The sequence below is a fragment of the Neovison vison genome, chromosome 7 (assembly GCF_020171115.1).
Source record: "Neovison vison isolate M4711 chromosome 7, ASM_NN_V1, whole genome shotgun sequence".
Taxonomy (NCBI): Eukaryota; Metazoa; Chordata; class Mammalia; order Carnivora; family Mustelidae; genus Neogale; species Neogale vison.
This window is the reverse complement of record NC_058097.1, coordinates 16,591,396-16,612,416: the sequence shown is the minus strand read 5'-3', so window position 1 is coordinate 16,612,416 and position 21,021 is coordinate 16,591,396. Positions and strand designations below refer to the sequence as shown.

General features: G+C 38.6%; 1 protein-coding gene across 1 annotated transcript in view; it reads left to right on the top strand.

Moving 5' to 3' along the window:
* SNTB2 (syntrophin beta 2) overlaps window positions 1–21,021 on the top strand; it is a 113,799-nt gene that overhangs the window by 51,359 nt on the left and 41,419 nt on the right. The window contains exon 3 of the mRNA XM_044255847.1: window positions 14,696–14,906. Coding sequence (XP_044111782.1) covers window positions 14,696–14,906 — 211 coding nt within the window. The remainder of the gene's footprint in view (window positions 1–14,695; window positions 14,907–21,021) is intronic.

The window sequence follows — 21,021 nt, the reverse complement described above, 5'->3', positions numbered from 1 at the left end:
AGCGGGGAGCCTGCTTCCTCTCTCTCTCTCTCTCTCTCTCTGCCTGCCTCTCTGACTACTTGTGATCTCTGTCTGTCAAATAAATAAAATCTTTTTTTAAAAAAAAGAATTAAAAAGAAGGATAATAATGCTTAATTCAGTATGCAGATTAAATGAGACAATACATATGAAGTCCTTTGCACACAGCCAGGCACATAGTAGGTTCTTAAGAAAGAGCAACATAGGGCACGTGGGTGGCTCAGTTGGTTGAGCGACAGCCTTCAGCTTAGATCATGATCCCGGAGTCCCAGGATTGAGTCCCGCGTTGGGCTCCCAGCTCCTTGGTAGTCTGCTTCTCCCTTTGACTTTCTCCCCTCTCATGCTCTCTCTCACTGTCTCTCTCTCAAATAAATAAAATTTAAAAAAAAGAAAAAAGAGGAGCTTAAAGAAATCTTAATTGCCAACTATATACACATTTTAAAAATTATATTCTGTATATTTGTATTGTTTTTGTTTGCTTTTTTTAAAAAGTTTAAGATAGTATAGAAAATATTTCAAGTTACATATAGATTTGTTTGTGAAAGATTGTGTGCATGTTAAATCATATCTAAATACAGCACAGCTTGGTCTTTAAAGAATTGCTCTATTTTTTTCATTAAGTAAGAATTTAATTTGTAAAGTAAGTAGTCACCTCTGCCTCTTGAATCAAAATTAATTTTTTTTCTTCAAATGAGATACATTTATGTAAAGCTTTTGGTTAATCACAGACTTAAAATAATTAGTAGGGGCCACAAAGAAAGAACTAGACTAGAGAAACAATGTGATAAAAAACAAACAACAACTAAATTTGCCAACTGGTTGTCAGACAGGAATATTTTCAGGCTAAGTCTCTTCATTGTAAATCATTTCTGAGAATGAGAATAGATATCTCTTGTCTTAGTCTATTGTGGCTGCTATAACAAAATACCATAGACTGGGTGGCTTCTGAACAAACAGAACGTTATTTTGCATAGTTCTGGTAGAGGATAGGAAGTCTAAGATAAGATGCTGGCAGAATCAGTATCTGGGGAGGGTCGGCTTCCTGATTCATAGATGGCTGTCTTCTTGCTGTGTCCTTACATGGCGGAAGAGTCTAGAGAGCTCTCTTTTAAAAGAGCACTTCTCTCAGTAAGGAGGTCCCTGCCCTCATGATCTTATCACCTCCCAAAAACCCCATCTCCTAATATCACAGTGAGGGTTGGGCTTTTAACACGTGTAGTACTGCTGATATAGCTGGGTATTAGAGAAAAAGGCAAAGTATTATAAAGTTTCTACAGGACTCAGGTATGGGAGTGGAGGGTTTAAAGGAGGAAGGTGACGGTGGCTCAGTGGGTTAAAGCCTCTGCCTTCCACTCAGGTCATGATCCCGGGGTCCTGGGATTGAGCCCCACATCGGGCTCTCTGTTCAGCGGGGAGCCCGTTTCCTCCTCTCTCTCTCTCTCTCTACCTGCCGCTCTGCCTACTTGTGATCTCTATCTGTCAAATAAATAAATAAATAATCTTTTAAAAAATCATTAAAAAAATAAAAGAGGAAGGTGATATGACTATATGATTGAAGATTGTGCTACTTTATCTTCTATTTAGACGTCTTTTAGAACTCACTAATCTTGGCCTTCATTAAAATTTGGGGCTGCATTTTCTGTAGCATCCATGCTAAATGCTAGAGACATCTGGTGCATGATCACATTTGAAATAGGTCTTCAGAACCAATTGGAGAGGGCAGTTTAGGTTATTAGAATCGTATCACACCTTGCTCTTCAGTAAGACGGCCAGTCTCCTGAGACATGGTGTACTTATACAAGGAGAAGTTTTAGAAGATTGAGACTATTGCAGATTCTTAGTCTTAATACTGGAAAGTAATTTATTTCTCATGTTACTTGAAATACTAAAATTTGTAGATAATTTGCTTTTTATAAAATATAAATTGGAAGAGGTTCAAGGTTATTTCTGTATCACTCTTACTTGCATTCCATTGTGCTTTCTGGAGAAAAAGAGAAGCAGTGGAATTACCAGCACCTGGAAAAATTGTGCATAACTTCAGTTATGTCCACAGGAATGTGAACATCTATCCTATATGTCTTAACAGAAAAAATGTTCAGAACCCATTAGCTAATTAGATAGAAGTTAGGATGATGGGCTTTGTAACTCTGGCCAAGTTATTTGTTTTCTGTAAGTCTTGGTTTCCTGCTGTATAAAATGAAAGCTTATGTGCAGATTAAATAAGAAGATGGTTATAAAATTGGCACAGTAAGCTTTTAGTATACTATTATTATAGGTGCCATTTGTGTCCTATGACCTTAAATAAGTCCCTTAATTTCTCTGTCCTGTTTTCTCTGTCTATGAAATGGACATAATAGTGCTTGCTCAACTAGAGTCTTTTAGAACTACTTCAAGGATAAATAAGATAACATCTATAAAATCACTTGGAACTCTTTGATCCTTAAATTTATCTCAACTCTTTCTCAGGAAGATGTCATGACAAGTAACACAGCTGCAACATTTAAAGCCATGGAAAAAAACAGTCCATTGTAGGAACAGTAAAAATAAGTTTTGTTAGGACATCTGTGAGCAAAACATTTATCAAGTTGCAGTTTTATGTAACCATATTTCTATTTGAAAATTTTAATCTTCAACATAGTCTCTGGTAAAACCCAGAGCAAGAAATAAGCCTAGATGTTTCCTAATGTGGAAAATACTTTGTTCTCTAAGCCCTTGGTAGGCATGTGGTTTCCCAACATTCTTTACTTTTTTTCTAATATTTTACTGTGCATAATCTTTCAACATAAAGCAGGGTCAAAGAATCCTATGTTCAATACTCTTTTCCCACCACCTAGATTCTACCATTAATATTTTACTATACTTTCTTTAGCACAGATGACCCATCTATCCATCTGTTATTCCATTTTAATTTTTCTTGATACTTTTCAAAGTGAATTATAAATTCACTTTCTGAATACTTAAGCATAATTTCTAAATACTTAAGCATGCATATAAGTAAGTAAAGTTCAATGTTTCATTTTTTTTTCTTTTAAGAAAATATTTACATATAATAAAATGCACAAATCATAAACTTGGACAAATGCATACAATTATGTAACCCAAGCCTATCAAGGCGTAGTATATTACCTTCACCTTGGAAAGTTTTCTTGTGCCCTTTCTCACTCAGTTCCTTCTCCCATCTTCAAAGGCTACTACTATTCTGACTTTCTACTATAGATTAGTTTTAACTATTCTGAAATTTTGTATAAATGCAATCATATGTACTCTTTTGTGGTAGAATTCTTTTACTCATTGTGAGGTTTTTGAGATTCGTTTATCTTGTTGCATATATTTATTGCTGAATGATGTCGTAAATAGATCACTGTTCCATTATCTGTTTTCCCGTCGATGGGAGCTACTTCCAGTTTAGAGTTAATGAAGTTACTATGAATATTTTTGTACAACCCTTTGTAGGCTTACATTTTCATTTTTCTTCGGTAAATTCTTAGGTGTAGAATTGCTGGGTCAAATAGTTTAGTTTTCTGGGGTGCCTGGGTGGCACAGTGGGTTAAGCATCCAGCTCTTAGTTTTAGCCCAGGTCATGATCTCAGGGTCATGGGATTGAGCTCCTTGTCAGGCTCCGTGCTCAACAGGAATCTGCTGGAGATTCTCTCTTTCCATCTCCCCACACACTGGCTCTCTCTCTCAAATAAATAAATCTTTTTTTTTTTTTAAAGATTTATTTGTTTATTTAACAGACAGAAATCACAAGGAGGCAGAGAGGCAGGCAGAGAGAGAGGAAGAAGCAGGCTCCCCGCTGAGCAGAGAGCCTGATGCGGGGCTCGATCCCAGTGCCCTGGGATCATGACCTGAGCCGAAGGCAGAGGCTTTAACCCACTGAGCCACCAAGATGCCCCAAAAAATAAATCTTTTTAAAAAAAAGTTTAGTTTTCTAAATGTTAGTCTTTTTTTCCAAAGTGATTGTGCCATTTAAATGAATGCTGTTACTAATAAATTAAATATACCAGCAGTATATGAGAGATTGCGTTGTTCTGCATCCTCACCAACATTGGTGCTATCAGTCTTTTTAATACTAACTATTCCAATGGTGTGTAGTAGAATCTCTTTGTGAATCATCCTTCATCTCAATATAAAGGTTTCACTTTCTAAACCAAAATTTACTTGACATGAGAGGGAAACATCTTTTTTTTCTGTTTTACTACTTTGGTTTAGTTTCAGTGACTGGAGCTGAAAAAAAGTGCTGACCATCAGTATGAGTAAGTAAGGAGGAGGAAGGAGTTTTCTCTTCCTCCAGCTTGAGATCTCAAGACCTCACTAGGTCTTCTGCTAGTTCTAAACAGTTCATTGTGGGAAGTGGAAGCTAAGTAACTAATGATGAAGTCCAGGGAACATGAGTCCATTCCTTCCCAAACAGTACTGTAGGCAGTGTGTTTAGTAATAACAAGGTGTTCTTAAATGCTGCTTTCCAGAAATATTTGCTGTTAGCTTGAACTGGTTCAGGAAGTCTTAGTCATCTTCACATTGGCTATTTTCCATGTAAAAGGTAAATTTTGGCTTCATGACATATGAAACAGTACAATTATTATTAAATTAAACATATAAGTTAAGTCAAAGACTACTAAAAGGAGAAATAAGCAGGCTAGACTTACAGAACCCTATGTTCCAGTGTACCTAAACATTGATTTGATTCATCTGATCAAAATGTACTTGAATTTCTCAGGAAATCCTCAGTGGTTTGATTAGAGGCCAAAACTCTTCACACTGTGGCTGTCTCCTTCTCTCTCCTGTGAGCCCAAACAATTACTGGCAGACTGCCTTCAAATTTTTATTACCAGAGTTTTCCTTTGAGTTTTTCTTTTAAAATAGCAGCAGACCTTCTGAAATGTTTGTCCCCTTTATCAAGATTTTGGGGCTCCTTCTCCAAAGGCAGTCTTCTGGAGCCTAGAATCATCAGTCCTGTTTTGGAGTTTCTTTTCAGTTTCTTTTCAGTTAGTTTTCGATTTCACAGTCCTTCTTAAGAAACACTTAAATTTCTCTTTTCATGAAAAATTGGTGCTCCTGCCTTGTGAACTAATTTGCTGTCGGTTTTCATCTTTTTCCAGCTTAGTAGTCCCAGTATCTTATCCTGTTTAATCAGATTTACTTTCATTTTGTAACAGATTTACTTTCCATTCTTCTACTTATTGATAACTAAGATCCCTGACATCAGGATTTTCAGAGTCTAGACTGTGTCAACGGAGTCTGAGAGACTGTCCCAGAAACAATATGAAGTGTAAAGGCTTTTTCAGAAGGTGGAACGTTTTGTGCCTAGGGAAGGATGAACAGATTCCTATCTTTAGTACTAAGTAGGTCAGTAGGAGGAGTGAAAAAAATTTCTCATCATGGTTTTGCAACTGAACTTTTTAGCATATGTTTAAAGGATGTTAAGCTGGTTACAGTGCCAAAGCAGCCAGGTGGAAATAAATAGCCCAAAGAACTAGCCTGATGGATGATGGGGACTGAAGTAGGGATATCACTGGCTCTTCTGCTCAGTTTAGTGGATGAGAGTGGGTATGAATCTTTCGCTGGGTTGAGGGTGGGGCAGTCACTGGCTGCAGGGTGTGGGGAATGCTGGAACAGACTTGCAGCCAGCTTCTTTATTTTAGCTCTGTGCTTTACTCCCACTCCCAGAGGTTAACTGGTGCCTCTAATTCCCCATCCGCTTCAGGATTCTGCAACACAGATGTACTGGGATTTTACTCCCCACTTTTCTTAGGTCTGCTAAGTCATTTAACTCCTCTGTCTGCTTGCCACCTTCCAAAATTCTGTTGTAGTTGCTTTTCTCCTGTTCTCTATTGTAGAATTATGCTCTTTGATTCTCTATTGTAGAATTATGCTCTTTGAAAGTCCTCTTTAGGGCACCTGGGTGGCTCAGTGGGTTAAGCCGCTGCCTTCGGCTCAGGTCATGATCTCAGGTCCTGGGATCGAGTCCCGCATCAGGCTCTCTGCTCAGCAGGGAGCCTGCTTCCCTCTCTCTCTCTCTGCCTGCCTCTCCATCTACTTGTGATTTCTCTCTGTCAAATAAATAAATTAAAAATATCTTTAAAAAAAAAAAAAAGTCCTCTTTAAGGGCACCTGGCTCAGTTGGTGGATCTTTTTTTTTTTTTTTTTTTAAAGATTTTATTTATTTATTTGACAGATAGAGATCACAAGTAGGCAGAGAAGCAGGCAGAAGGAGAGGAGGAAGCAGGCTCCCCGCTGAGCAGAGAGCTCGATGCGGGGCTCGATCCCAGAACCCTGAGATCATGACCTGAGCCGAAGGCAGAGGCTTTAACCCACTGAGCCACCCAGGCGCCCCTCAGTTGGTGGATCTTGATCTCAGGGTTGTCAGTTTGAGCACCACATTCTGGGTGGAAATTACTTAAAATCAAATCAGTCAAGGGACACCTGGGTGGCTCATTCGGTTAATCATCTACCTTTGGGTCAGGTCATGATCCCAGGGTCCTGGGATTGAGTCCCGCATCAGGCTCCTTGCTTAGCTGGGATCCTGCTTCTCCCTTTATCTGCTGCCCCCCCACTTGTGCTCTCTCGCTCTCTCTGACAAATAAATAAATAAAATCTTAAAAATCAAATCAGGGGCATCTGGGTGGCTCCGTGGGTTAAAGCCTCTGCCTTTAGCTCAGGTCATGATCCCAGGGTCCTGGAATCAAGCCCTGCATCTGGCTCTTTGCTCAGCAGGGAGCCTGCTTCCCCCTCTCTCTCTGCCTGCCTTTCTGCCTACTTGTGATGTCTGTCTGTCAAATAAATAAACAAATTCTTTTTAAAAAAATCAAATCAATCAACCAATCCCCTTTAAAGTTTGCTGATGACTTCTCAGATACAACAGCAAAAGCATGTTATGTAAGAGAAAAAATTGATAAAAATAAAAGTTGAACTTCATGAAAATTACAAACTTCTGGTCTGTAAAAGACACTATATAATAGGGTCTCCAGGAAAACAACCAGTAGGAGAGATGGATAGATGAATGAATGGACGGATGGGTGGATGGATAGAGAGTTAGATTATAGGAACGGGCATTGGCCATTATGAAGGCCAATCCCATGATCTGCTTTCTATAAACTGGAGAACCAGGAAAGCCAGTGGTATAATGCAGTCTGAGTTCCAAGGCCCAAGAACCAAGAGTGCTAGTATGCAAGAGCAACTCAAGCAAAGAGCAGATTCACCCTGCTTCTACCAGTTAAAAGGTACCTTCTACCTTCTACATGTTATATTCATGCTCTGAGCAGATTGGATGATGCGCCCTTGAATTGGCAAAGGACATTTTCTTTATTCAGTCTTTTGATAATGCTATTTCTTCTAGAAAACCCCTCACAGACAAACCCAGAAATACTGCTTTGCCAGGTATCTAGGCAAAGAATTCTTAAAACTCAACAGTAACAAGCCAACCCAATTAAAAATGGGAAACAGATCTGAACAGCCACCTCAGCAAAGAAGAAATACAAATGGCAAATAAGAATATGAAAAGTGCTCAACATACATATCACTAGGGAATTGCAAATTAAAACAATGAAATACCATTTTATGCATATTAGAATGGCCAAAATCCAAAACACGGACAGCACCAAATGCTGGAGAGGAATGCAGAGCAACAGGAACTCTTATTCATTGTTGGTGGGAATGAAGAACGGTACAGCATCTTTGGAAGACAACTTGGCAGTTTCTTACAAAGCTTAACATAGTCTTACCATATGACCTAGCACTATGCTCCTTGGTATTTAGCTGTAAGGAGTTGAAAACTTATGTTCACACAAAGACCTGCACACAAATGTTTATAGAAGCTTTATTCATAATTGCCAAAACTTGAAAGCAGCCAAGAAGTCTTTCAGTAGGTGAATGAATAAAAAACTGGTACATCCAGACAATGAAATACTATTCATTAATAAAAAGAAAGGAGCTCTCACTCAGAAAACATGACATATAGAGTACTCACAAAAGAAATTGAGGAAGACACAAAGAAATGGAAAAATGTTCCATGCTTATGGATTGGAAGAACAAATATTGTTAAAATGTCTATGCTACTTAGAGCGATCTACGCATTCAATCCAATCCCTATCAAAATACCGCAACTTTTTTCACAGAACTGGAACAAATAATCCTAAAATTTATATGGAACCAGAAAAGACCCTGGACAGCCCGAGGAATGTTGAAAAAGAAAACCAAAACTGGTGGCATCACAGTTCCGGACTTCATGCTCTATTACAAAGCTGTCATCATTAAGACAGGCACAAAAACAGATACACAGATCAATGGAACAGAATAGAGAACCCAGAATTGAACCCTCACCTCTATGGTCAACTCATTTTTGACAAAGCAGGAAAGAATATCCAATGGAAAAAAGTCTCTTCAACAAATGGTATTGGGAAAATTGGGCAGCCACATGCAGAAGAATGAAACTGGACCATTTCCTTATACCACACACAAAAATAGACTTAAAATAAATGAAAGACCTCAGTATGAGACAGGAATCCACCAAAATCCTGGAGGAGAACACAGGCAGCAACCTCTTCGACCTCAGCAGCAGCAACCTTCCTAGACATGTCTCTAAAGGCAAGGGAAACAAAGGCAAAAATGAATTATTGGGACTTCATCAAGAAAAAAGTTTTGCACAGCAAAGCAAACAGTCAACAAAACCAAAAAATACCCAACAGAATGGAAGAAGATATTTGCAAGTGACATATCAGATAAAGAGCTAGTACCCAAAATTTACAAAGAACTTAGCAAACTTAACACCTAAAGAACAAATAATCCAGTCAAGAAATGGGCATAAGGGGCACCTGGGTGGCTCAGTGGGTTAAAGCCTCTGCCTTCGGCTCGGGTCGTGGTCCCAGGGTCCTAGGATCGAGCCCCACATCAGGCTCTCTGCTCTGCGGGGAGCCTGCTTCCTCCTCTCTCTCTCTCTCTCTGCCTGCCTCTCTGCCTGCTTGTGATCTCTGTCAAATGAATAAATAAAATCTTTAAAAAAAAAAAAAAAGAAATGGGCATAAGACATGAACAGACATTTCTGCAAAGAAGACATCCATAGGGCCAACAGACACATGAAAAAGTGTTCAACATCAGCAGCAAGGAAATACAAATCAAAACCACAATGAGATACCACCTCACACCAGTGAGAATGGCTAAAATTATCAAGTCAGGAAATAACAGATGTTGGCGAGGATGCAGGGAAAGGGGAACTCTCATCCACTGTCAGTGGGAATGCAAGCTGGTGCAGCCACGCTGGAAAACAGTATAGAGGCTCCTCAAAAAGGTGAAAATAGAGCTACCCTACGACCCATCAATTGCACTACTGGGTGTTTACCCCAAAGATACAAATGTAGTGATCTGAAGGGGCATATGCACCCAGTGTTTTTAATAGCAATGTCCATGGGACGCCTGGGTGGCGCAGTTGGTTAAAACGACTGCCTCCGGCTCAGGGCGTGATCCTGGAGTCCCGGGATCGAGTCCCACATCAGGCTCCCAGCTCCATGGGGAGTCTGCTTCGCTCTCTGACCTTCTCCACGCTCATTCTCTCTCTCACTGTCTCTCTCTCTCAAATAAATAAAATAAAAAAAAAAAAAAAGAAAGAAATTTAAAAAAAAAAAAAATAGCAATGTCCACAATAGCCAAACTGTGGAAACAGCCCAGATGTCCATTGACAGAAGAATGTATAAAGAAGATACGGTATACACATACACACACAATGGAATATTATGCATCCATCGAGAAAAGAAATCTTGCCATTTCCAACGATGTGTGTGGAGCTAGAGGGTATTATGTAAGCATAATATGTCAATCAGAGAAAGACAATTATCATATGATCTCACTGATATGTGGAATTTAAGAAACAAGGCAGAGGATCATTGGAGAAGAGAGGGAAAAAGTGAAACAAGATGAAACCAGAGAGGGAGACAAACCATAAGAGACTCTTTTCTTTTTTTTTTAAGATTTTATTTATTTATTTGAGGGAGAGACAGTGGGAGAGAGCATGAGCGAGGAGTTCCAGAGAGAGAAGCAGACTCCCCATGGAGCTGGGAGCCCGATGCGGGACTTGATCCCGAGACTCCAGGATCATGACCTGAGCCGAAGGCAGTCGTCCAACCAACTGAGCCACCTAGGCGTCCCCATAAGAGACTCTTAATCTTAGGAAACAAACTGAGGGTTGCTGGAGGGGAGAAGGGTGGAGGGATGGAATAAATGGGTGATGGACATTGGGGAGGATATGTGTTGTAATGAGCTCTGGGTATTATATAAGACTGAAGAATCACAGGCCTGTACCTCTGAAATCAATAATACATTATAGGTTAATTAATTGAATTTAAAAATTTTTTTAATTTTTTAAAGATTTTATTTATTTATTTGACAGAGGGAGAGATATCACAAATAGTCAGAGAGGCAAGCAGAGAGAGGGGGAAGCAGGCTCCTTGCTGAGCAGAGAGCCTGATGTGGGGGTCAATCCCTGGACTCTGAGACCATGACCTGAGTGAAAGGCAGAGGTTTAACCCTCTGCGCCACCCAGGTGCCCCTAAATTTAAATTTAAAAAATAATAAATAGTAGATCTTTAAAAAAAAAGAAGAAGAAGAAGAAGGAAAAGAACTGAGCTCTCAAGCTACAGAAGACACGGAGGAAAGTTAAAAGCATATTGCTAAGCCAGTCTCAAAAAGTGACATGCTGTATGATTCCATGGAGACGGGAAAATGATTAGTGGTTGCCAGGCATCAGGGCCAGGGCCTGAGTGATGGGGAAATCAATAGGTGGAGCACGGAGGATTTTTAGAGCAGTGAAATTATGATACGTAGAGTACAGTAATGGTAAATATATGGCATACATTTGTCAAAACTCAGAATATACAACACAAAGAGTGAACTGGGATTTTAGTTAATAGTGTTGTATTAGTATTGGCTAGCTCATCAGTTGTAACAAATAGACCACACCAGTGCAAGATGTTAATAATAGGGTGTATTATGGAGGGACAGCGTGGGGTGTTTGGAGGTTCTCTCTACTTCTTACTCAATTTTTTTATGTAAACCTAATACTGGTAAAAGAGTCTATTAAGTTTTTTTAAATTCCCTTTAAGTGTTTTTAGTGGGATTTCAGAAAGAAGTAGATGAAATGTGTGTACTCAATTGCTGTGTTATATAGGAAGTTCTAGAAATAGTGGAAATACTTTTTCTTTTAAGATTAGTATAAATAATAGGGGCATCTGGGTGGCTTAGTTGGTTGGGTAACTGCCTTCAGTTCAGGTCATTGGTCCTACATCGGGCTCCCCCTGCTCTTCGGGGAGACTGCTTCTCCTTCTCCCTCTGCCTGCCATTCCCTCTGCTCGTGCTCTTTTTCTGTCAAATAAATAAATAAAATCTTATTTAAAAATAAATAAATAATTTTAAAAAGATATAGTATATTTAGTATAAATAATAGAGAAACAACAACTTGCTTTAGGTTTGTATTCACATATTAATAATCTAGCATCGAATTTTATAGGTAACTACTTGTCAATAAGTAACTTTAAAATCAGTTTGGATACTTTAATGATTATTTGAGCAGTTGCTCTGAATAATATAATTCTTAACTCATCAAAAGAATTAGCACAGAAGTGATTCTGCCTTTTAGTGCAATATTTTATTGTTATTGAGTATAATGTACCATTTTAAATATTCCCATAACAAATGAATAGCTATTTTTCTTCTAGAGAATATAACCAATTTTTTAACAAACAGATATCCTAAGGATCATGACAGCAACCGCTGATGTAGTGAAAAATAACATAAAAAAAATAGTATGGGGGCGCCTGGGTGGCTCAATGGGTTAAGCCTCTGCCTTTGGCTCAGGTCATGATCTCAGGGTTCTGGGTTTGAGCCCCACATCAGGCTCTCTGCTTGGCAGGGAGCCTGCTTCCTCCTCTTTCTCTCTGCCTGCCTCTCTGCCTACCTGTGATCTCTGTCTGTCAAATAAATAAAATCTTTAAAAAAAAAAAAAAGAATAGTATGATAAAATAACATAGAGGACAAATTAAAAGTTAATATGAATATTAAGTGATCTGTTTATCTTTCTCTTTCTACCTTTGCTGGGCTTTAAGGATGGAGAAATTCCTCCTGTGTAGGAGTCTGTCCTATTGGTGAACTCTGTGTAGTTTCATTCTTGGGTCCAATTAAATTTCCCCAGGCCGTATCTCTTCCTACCGTAATCCATCTTACATCCCAACATAAGATTATTTCCAATTTATATTACAACTTTTATTTGTGGTAAAATACACATAACATAAAATTTACCGTCTTAGCCATTTTTAAGTGTATAGCTAAGTAGTATTAAGTATATTTGTACAACAATCTCAAGAAATTTTTCATCTTGCAAAACTAAAACTCTGTACCCATTAAACAACTCCTCATTCCTCTGTCCTCCCAACCCCTCACAACTGCCACTCTAGTTTTTGTTTCTATGAGTTTGAATACTCTTCCTACTTCATATAAGTTGACTCATACAATATTGCTCCTTTAGTGACTGGCTTGTTTCACTTATCATGATGTCTTCAAAGTTCATCCATGTTGTAGCGTGTGTCAGAATTTCCTTCCTTTTTAAGGCTGCATAATATTCAATTCTTTGTATAATACCACAGTTTGTTTATCCATTCCATCAGTGGACATTTATGTGCTTTTTTACCTTTTTTTTTAGAGGGGCTGGAGAGGGAAAGAAAGAATATTAAACAAATTTCTCACCCTTCCCAGAAGAACAAAACAAAAGCAAATAGCTCAAATTGCTTACAACTTGCTATCTAAAGATTTTTTTCAGGGATTGCTGGGTAGCTCAGTTTGTTGGATGGCTGCCTTCTCCTCGGGTCTTGACCCCAGGGTCCTGGAGTCAAGTCCCATATTGGGCTCCTTGCTCACCCTCTGCCTGTTCTGCCTGCTGCCCCCCTGCTTATGCTCTCTCTCTCTCTCTCTCTCTCTCTGACAATTGATAAATAAAATCTTTAAAAATATAAATAAAATAAAACATTTTTTCTGACTAAGATGGGCTTCAGACTATTCCCAGATCTTATTTTATGTTGTGACTATTTTCTAGAATTTCTTGTCCTTTTGGCTATTTCCCTAGAACTTTGAAGGCATATAAAACATGGATAGACTGGTGGCTAGCCTTTCAGGTAGCTAGGTGACTAATTCAAGTGGGATGGCAGGTGACTAGATAGGTGAGTTGATAAGTATCAGGTAGAAGTGTTTATAACCCATTTCAAAGCATGACATTACCTGGGTAAGTGTGCCTCGAGGTGGAGAGACCTCCCTTGCAGTCCTGCTTTGCTCCTACCACCTTGCGTCCTTTAGACAAGAACTTCATAGTAGTTATTACAGTCCTTTCTTTATAGGAGCACTTTTTGTAACTGGTAATTATATTAATTGTTGAATTTCTGCCTTCCCCATTGGACAGTAGGTCCAATGAGGATATAGACTATTTTTTTCTATCTCCACTGTATCTCCAATGTCAGTGTCTCACTGGAGCTGGCATATAGTAGATGCTCAGTAAATGTTTACTTAAGAAAGGATAGATTGACCAGAGCTGAAATGACAATGAATATTTGCCATACTAATATGGTAAATTGAAATACTCGAAATCTTAAAGGGCTTAGACAAATGGCAAAAGAAAGGTGTGCAGGCTTCAAGGCCGGCACGCTAGTATCCATGTAAACTGCGTATCTTTGGCAGGTGCTGCAGGTGCCCGTGACAGTGTGTCAAGGCAGCAAAATCTCTCCTCAGAAAGATGAAAAAATAAAACGATCTGTACCTGGTCAGTGGCAGTTTGTCAGTTTCTAGCTAACCATGAGAAACACTCCTAAGAATTTTATCTTTTTTCCTTTTTGAAAAACGCATATGTTCACTGTTAGAACACAGAAGTGTATGTATGTTATTCACTTATTTTTGAGTTCTTAAACTCATCTCAGCAAAACCTTTGACCGAAACAGCAAACAGCACCCAGTAAAGCGCTTTCTAAAATTTGTTTAGTGTACTTGTAAAGAAAGTTAGCAAATTCCTAAAGGTGACTTTTGAAGTTTAGATTGTTCTCAGTGGAGCATTAACAAATAACAGTCATAGAGCTGAAGATTTCTTAAGTCTTTTTCTACTATGACTGAGTGGATGATTTAATCACATAATGTTACCCAGGCCCTAAAAAACAAGTTTCAGAGTTTCATAAAGAGTCATATTCTTCAATTATTTTCTCTTTTCTTTATCCCACTTGGTGGAAATTTCAGTTCACTATTTGGCAGTCACATTTATTTACCTAGCAATACCTTATACCCGAATTTTCTAAGTACTTAAAAAAGTATCAGTTCCTTCTTTACAATGTGCCTATGACATTCAACAAGCACGCTTTCCATTTCTTTGACATGGAAATTAAAGCAAAGTGAGGCGTTTTACTATAGACCCTACAATAGGTTCCTTCATTTTAGGTCATCTCATTAACACACTGAAACAGCAGACCCCGCAGTTAGTCTTTCTGATGATTATCTTTCCATATGTGGTTTTCTCTGAAATTGGGCCCTAAGGAATTAAGAGAAAGTATCTCTATTCTGGAATGTAAAATTAAAATAGATTTCCAGTTATGTATGTTACACTCTGGCAAGTTTGATGGCTTCTGATCTAGCTTACTTTTTTTTTTTCTTTTTCCATACAGATTGATAGAACTACATTCTCCTGATAGCAGGAACACGTTGATCCTGCGCTGCAAGGATACAGCCACAGCACACTCCTGGTTCGTAGCTATCCACACCAACATAATGGCTCTCCTCCCACAGGTATTGGCTGAACTCAATGCCATGCTTGGTGCAACCAGTACAGCCGGAAGCAGCAAGGAGGTCAAGCATATTGCCTGGCTGGCAGAACAGGTAGGTTGAGAGGCAGGGCAAGGTCTCACTGGGTCACCATTCAGGGCCAAGGTGGTTCCCCCATTTCATATATCTATAATATTTATCATGCAGCAGGTCCTGGATATCTAGCTTGCAGATCTTTTGTTTGTTGTTCTTATGTTTCTCCTCCCTACCATTTAGTTATTTGTTGCTAATTATCACTCCGCCAGAAGAACTGAGTGTCATGATATCATCATTACAACATAACTAAAAAGAGATTCCTATTACCATCTCTGTCCTTAATGACAGAGGATAATTTTCATGATTTTATAATAGGTTCAGCAAACATTTTCTGCAAAGGGCCAGATACTGTCACAACTACGTGGCAGTTGCAGCAAGAGAACAGTGGCAGACAGTATGAAAATGCAGAGGTGTGGCTGTATTTCAATAAAACTTTATTTATAAAAACAGGTACTAGGCTGCATTTAGCCCATAGGTCATAGTTTCACAACCCCTGTTCTAGTCTGCTGTCAGTTTCAGGGACAGAAAGTTTATTTTCCTGTTCTGGGAAAAGTATAAAATATACAAAATATTTTACAAGACATTAGCCAGATGTATATTTGTCTTCCACAACTGAAAAATGAAGAGAGGAAAAGCAAAACTTAAGTAGACATTGGGTGAAAGGAAAGGAAGAACTTAATGCAAGTTAGTTTGAATCCCATTTTGACAAAAGGGAAACCTTGAATATATATGGTATTATAGCACATCCTGTTTCTTTTGGGTCCTTCACTGTCAGCTACGGCACCAGGAGTTGAAAAAGGAAGATTGAACAAAGGGTTCCAGGATGAGTGTTCAAAGTTGTAGTTCTGGCTTCCACTGCTCTCAGATCTTCTAAAGTTTCCTTCATCTCTTCGAATCCTACTTCCCTCATGTGTGTCCAAGGGGGCAGGGATTATGTCAGTATCAGCCTAGGAATATTTTGTTCTTTTGTTTTTGTTTTGTTTTAACTATAGTTTGTGAGGTCTAGTCCCCTACCCCCATCCCATGCTCCACCTCATGCCCTACCTCAACCTCAACAGAGTTCTGATTTGATAGATCTGTAGTGGGGTCTAAGCAGTCTTGTTTGGTAACCAGTCACCAGGAGGTTGTGTGGAGACCAACGTTAGACTCCACTAATCTCTTTTTCCTTTTGAGCTCTGAAATTTTATAAATGTTTCAAATAATAATTACAATAAATTAGAACACAGAATTAACACTGATAATTTCTAGGCAGTATAGTCAGGATAACTAAGCAGAGAAGAAACTAATGAGAATCATGGTTTAAGTTCTTATGACTTTGAAAGTTTTAGTATTTTAGTTGTTTATCATTGTTACTAAATTTTTAAAAGTTTTTTTATTTTAGTTCCAGCATAGTTAATATACAGTGTTATATTAGTTTCAGCTGTACGATAATGTGATTCAACAATTCTTTCTTTTTTTTTAAGATTTTATTTATTTATTTGACCGAGAGAAATAACAAGTAGATGGAGAGGCAGGCAGAGAGAGAGAGAGAGAGGGAAGCAGGCTCCCTGCTGAGCAGAGAGCCTGATGCGGGACTTGATCCCAGGACCCTGAGATCATGACCTGAGCCGAAGGCAGCGGCTTAACCCACTGAGCCACCCAGGCGCCCCGATTCAACAATTCTTATGTTACTCATTGCTTATCATGTTAAGTCTACTCTTTAAACCCCATCACCTATTTCACCCATTCCGCTATCCACCTCCTATCTGATAACTATCAGTTTTTTCTCTATAGTTAAGAGTCTTTTTCTTGGAGGGGCGCCTGGGTGGCTCAGTGGGTTAAGCCTCTGCCTTCAGCTCAGGTCAAGATCTCAGGGTCCTGGGATCGAGCCCCGCATCGGGCTCTCTGCTCAGCGGGAAGCCTGCTTTCCCCTCTCTCTCTCTGTCTGCCCTTCTGCCTACTTGTGATCCCTCTCTGTCAAATAAATAAATAAGTCTTTAAAAAAAAAAAGTCTTTTTCTTGGAAAATTAATAACTATTCTTCTTAAATGGTTTCAACAAATGGAAAAGGAAGGAAAACTTCCAAATTCACTCTATGAGACCAGCATTACCCTGATACCAAAACTAGATAAAGACACATAAAAAAGAGAACTATAGGCTAATATTCCTGATGACCATAGATGAAAAATTCTCAAAACAAAAAAAAATACTACCAAACCAAATTCAAAAATACATTAAAAAAAAGATTCATCTCAATCAAATGGGATGTAGTCCTGGGTTACAAGCATGATTTGATTGACAAATCAATCAATGTCATATATCACATCAATAAGAGAATGGATAAGGACCATATGATCATTTCAGTAGATGCAGAAAAAGCATTTGACAATGTATAACATCCATTCATCATAAAATCTCTTGACAAAATAGGTTTAGAGGGAACGTACCTCAACATAATAAAGACTGGATATGAAAGACCCACAGCAAACATCATACTCAAAGGATGACCACTCATCATTTTTACTTAGCATAGTGCCAGAAATCCTACCCATAACAATCAGACAACTAAAAGAAATAAAAGAGATCTGAATTGGTAGGGAAGAAGTAAACTTTCAGTATTTGTGGATGACATGATACTCTATATAGAAAATCTAAAAGAGGGGCGCCTGGGTGGCTCAGTGGGTTGGGCTGCTGCCTTCGGCTCGGGTCATGATCTCAGGGTCCTGGGATCGAGCCCCACATCAGACTCTCTGCTCTGCGGGGAGCCTGCTTCCTCCTCTCTGCCTGCCTCTCTGCCTACTTGTGATCTCTGTCTGTCAAATAAATAAATAAAATCTTTAAAAAAAAAAAAAAAGAAAACCTAAAAGACTCCACCAAAAAACTGCTAAAACTGGTCAGTGAATTCAGTAAAATCCACAGGATACAAAATTAGTGCACAGAAGTCTGCTGCACTTCTATACACTAAAAATGAAGGAGCAGAATGATAAATTAAGAAAAAAATCCCATTTACAATTGCATCCAAAATATTAAGATATCTAAGATATCTAACCCAAGAGGTGAAAGCCCTGTACTCAGAAAACTATAAAACACTGATGAGAGAGATTGAAGATGACAAAGAAATTGAAAGACATACCATGCTCATGGATTTGAAAAATAAATACTGTTAAAATGTCTATACTATCCAAAACATTCTACACATTTAGTGCAGTCCCTATCAGAATACCCACAGCAGGGGCGCCTGGGTGGCTCAGTGGGTTAAGCCGCTGCCTTCGGCTCAGGTCATGATCTCAGGGTCCTGGGATCGAGTCCCACATCGGGCTCTCTGCTCAGCAGGGAGCCTGCTTCCTCCTCTCTCTCTCTGCCTGCCTCTCTGCCTACTTGTAATCTCTCTCTGTCAAATAAATAAATAAAATCTTTTTAACAAAAAAAAAAAAAAAAAAAAGAATACCCACAGCATTTTTTACAGAACTAGAAGAACAAAGAATACCAAAATTTGTGTGGAACTGCAGTAGACCCCAGAGAGCCAAAGCAATCTTGAAAAAGAAAGGCAAAGCCAGAAGCATCATAATTCTCAACTTCAAAGTATATTACAAAGCTGTAGTAATCAACACAGTATGGTACTGACTCAAAAATAGACATAGATCAATGGAAGAGAATAGAAAATCCACATGTAAACCCACAATTACATGGTCAATTAATCTTCATAAAAGGAAGAAAGAATATAAAATGGGAAAAAGAATGTCTCTACAACAAATGGTGCTGGGAAATGGACAGCTGTATGTCAAAGAATGAAACTGGACCACTTTTTTGCACCATACACAAAAGTAAATTCAAAATTGATTAAAGACCTAAATGTGAGGGATGCCTGGGTGGCTCATTCAGTTAAGCAGCTGCCTTCGACTCTGGTCATGATCCCAAGGTCCTGGGATCGAGTCCTGCATCAGGGACCCTGCTTCTCCCTCTGCCTGCCACTCTCCCTGTTTGTGTTCTCTCTCTCTCTCTCTCTGATAAATAAATAAATCTTAAAAAAAAAAAAAAGAAAAAGATCTAAATGTGAGACCTAAAACATCAAAGTTCTAGAAGAGAACACAGGCAGTACTTTCTGAGGCAGTCGTCTTTTGCTGAGGCAAGGGAAATAAAAGCAAAAATAAACTATTGGGACTTCATCAAAATAAAAAACTTACACACAATGAAAGAAGCAGTCAACAAAACTAAAAGGCAGCCTACTGAATGGAAGAAGTTATTTGCAAATGACATATTTGATAAAGGTTTAGCCAAAATATATAAAGAACTTCTACAACTCAGCTCCCCCCAGAAACACAAGAAACAAGTGTTGGCAAGGATATGGAGAAAATAGAACCCTTATGCACTGTTGGTGGGAATTCAAATGGTGCAACCACTGTGGAAAGTAGTAGGTAGATTCCTCATAAAATTAAAAGATAGAACTGTCTTATGATCAAGTAATCACGCTACTGGGTATTTACCCAAGGAATATAAGAACACTAATTTGAAAGCTTACATGCACCCTTATGTTTATTGCAGCATTGTTTACAATAGCCAAGTTATGGAAGCAGCCCAAGTGTCCAATGACTGATGAATGGATAAAGAAGATGTTGTATATATACACAATGGAATATTATTCAGCTATAAAAAAGAATGAAATCTTGACATTTGCAACAATACAGATAGGGCTAGACAGTATAATGCCAAGTGAAATAAGTCAGTCAGAGAAAAATACCATATGAATCACCCAAATGTGGCATTTAAGAAGCAAGCAAACAAAAAACAAGCAAAGGGAAAATATAAGAGAGAAACTAATCAAGAAACACACTCTTAACTAGAGAGAACAAACTTAATGGTTACCAGAGTGGAGGGATGAGTTGAATGGATGGTGGGGATTAAGGAGTACACTTGTTATGATGTATGGAATTGTTGAATCATTATATTGTGCACCTGAAACTAATGTATCATTGTATGTTAACTCACTGAAATTAAAATAGAATTTTAAAAAAATACAATTTTTATCCTCATTAAAAAATTTTTTTGTTTCTTATTTTGCCTCTCTCTTTTTTTCTTTATTTGTTTTATTTCTTAAATTCCACATATGAATGAAATCATATGGTATGTCTTTCTGTGACTGATGTATTTCACTTAGCATTATACTCCAGTTCCATCCCTGTTGCTGCAAATGGCAAGATTTCATTCTTTTTATGGCTGAACAATACTCCATTGTGCATCCACATCTTCCTTTTTTTTTTTTTTTTTTTAAGGTTTATTTTTAAGTAATCTCTACACTCAGTGTGGAGCTCGGACTTACAACCCTCAGAGATCAAGAGTCACATGCTTGAGCACCTGGGTGGCTCAGTTGGTTAAGCTTCTGCCTTTAGCTCAGGTCCTGATCCCAGGGTCCTGGGATCAAGCCCCTCATTGGGCTCTCTGCTCAGCAGGGAGCCTGCTTCTCCTTCTCTCTTTGCCTGCCTCTCTACTTGTGGTTTCTCTCTCTGTCAAATAAATGAATAAAATCTTAAGAAGAAAGAGTCACATGCTCCACTGACTGAGCCACTCTGGTGCCCCTATACCACATTTTCTTTATTTAATCATCTATGGATGGACACTTGGGCTGCTTTCACAGTTATGCTATTATAAATAATGCTGTTGTAAGTGGAGGGGTGTATATATTGTTTCAAATTAGTATTTTTGTATTCTTTGGGTATTCTTTAAAGATTTTATTTATTTATTTGACAGACAGAGATCACAAGTAGGCAGAGAGGCAGGCAGAGAGAGAGAGAGAGAGGAGTAAGCAGGCTCCCCGCCGAGCAGAGTCCGATGTGGGGCTCGATCCCAGGACCCTGATATCATGACCTGAGCCAAAGACAGAGGCTTTAACCCACTGAGCCATCCAGGCACCCCTTCTTTGGGTATTCTTACCCAGTAGTTTGATTACTGGATTTTAGGGTAGTTCTATTTTTAGTTTTCTATGGAAACTCCATACTACCTTCCACGGTGACTACAGCAGTTTGCATTCCTGCCAACAGTGTAAGAGGGTTCTTTTCTCTCCACATCCTTGCCAACACCTGTTGTTCCTTGTATTTTTTCATTGTAGCCATTCTGACAGGTTGATTTGTATTTTCCTGATGATGAGTGATGTGGAGTGT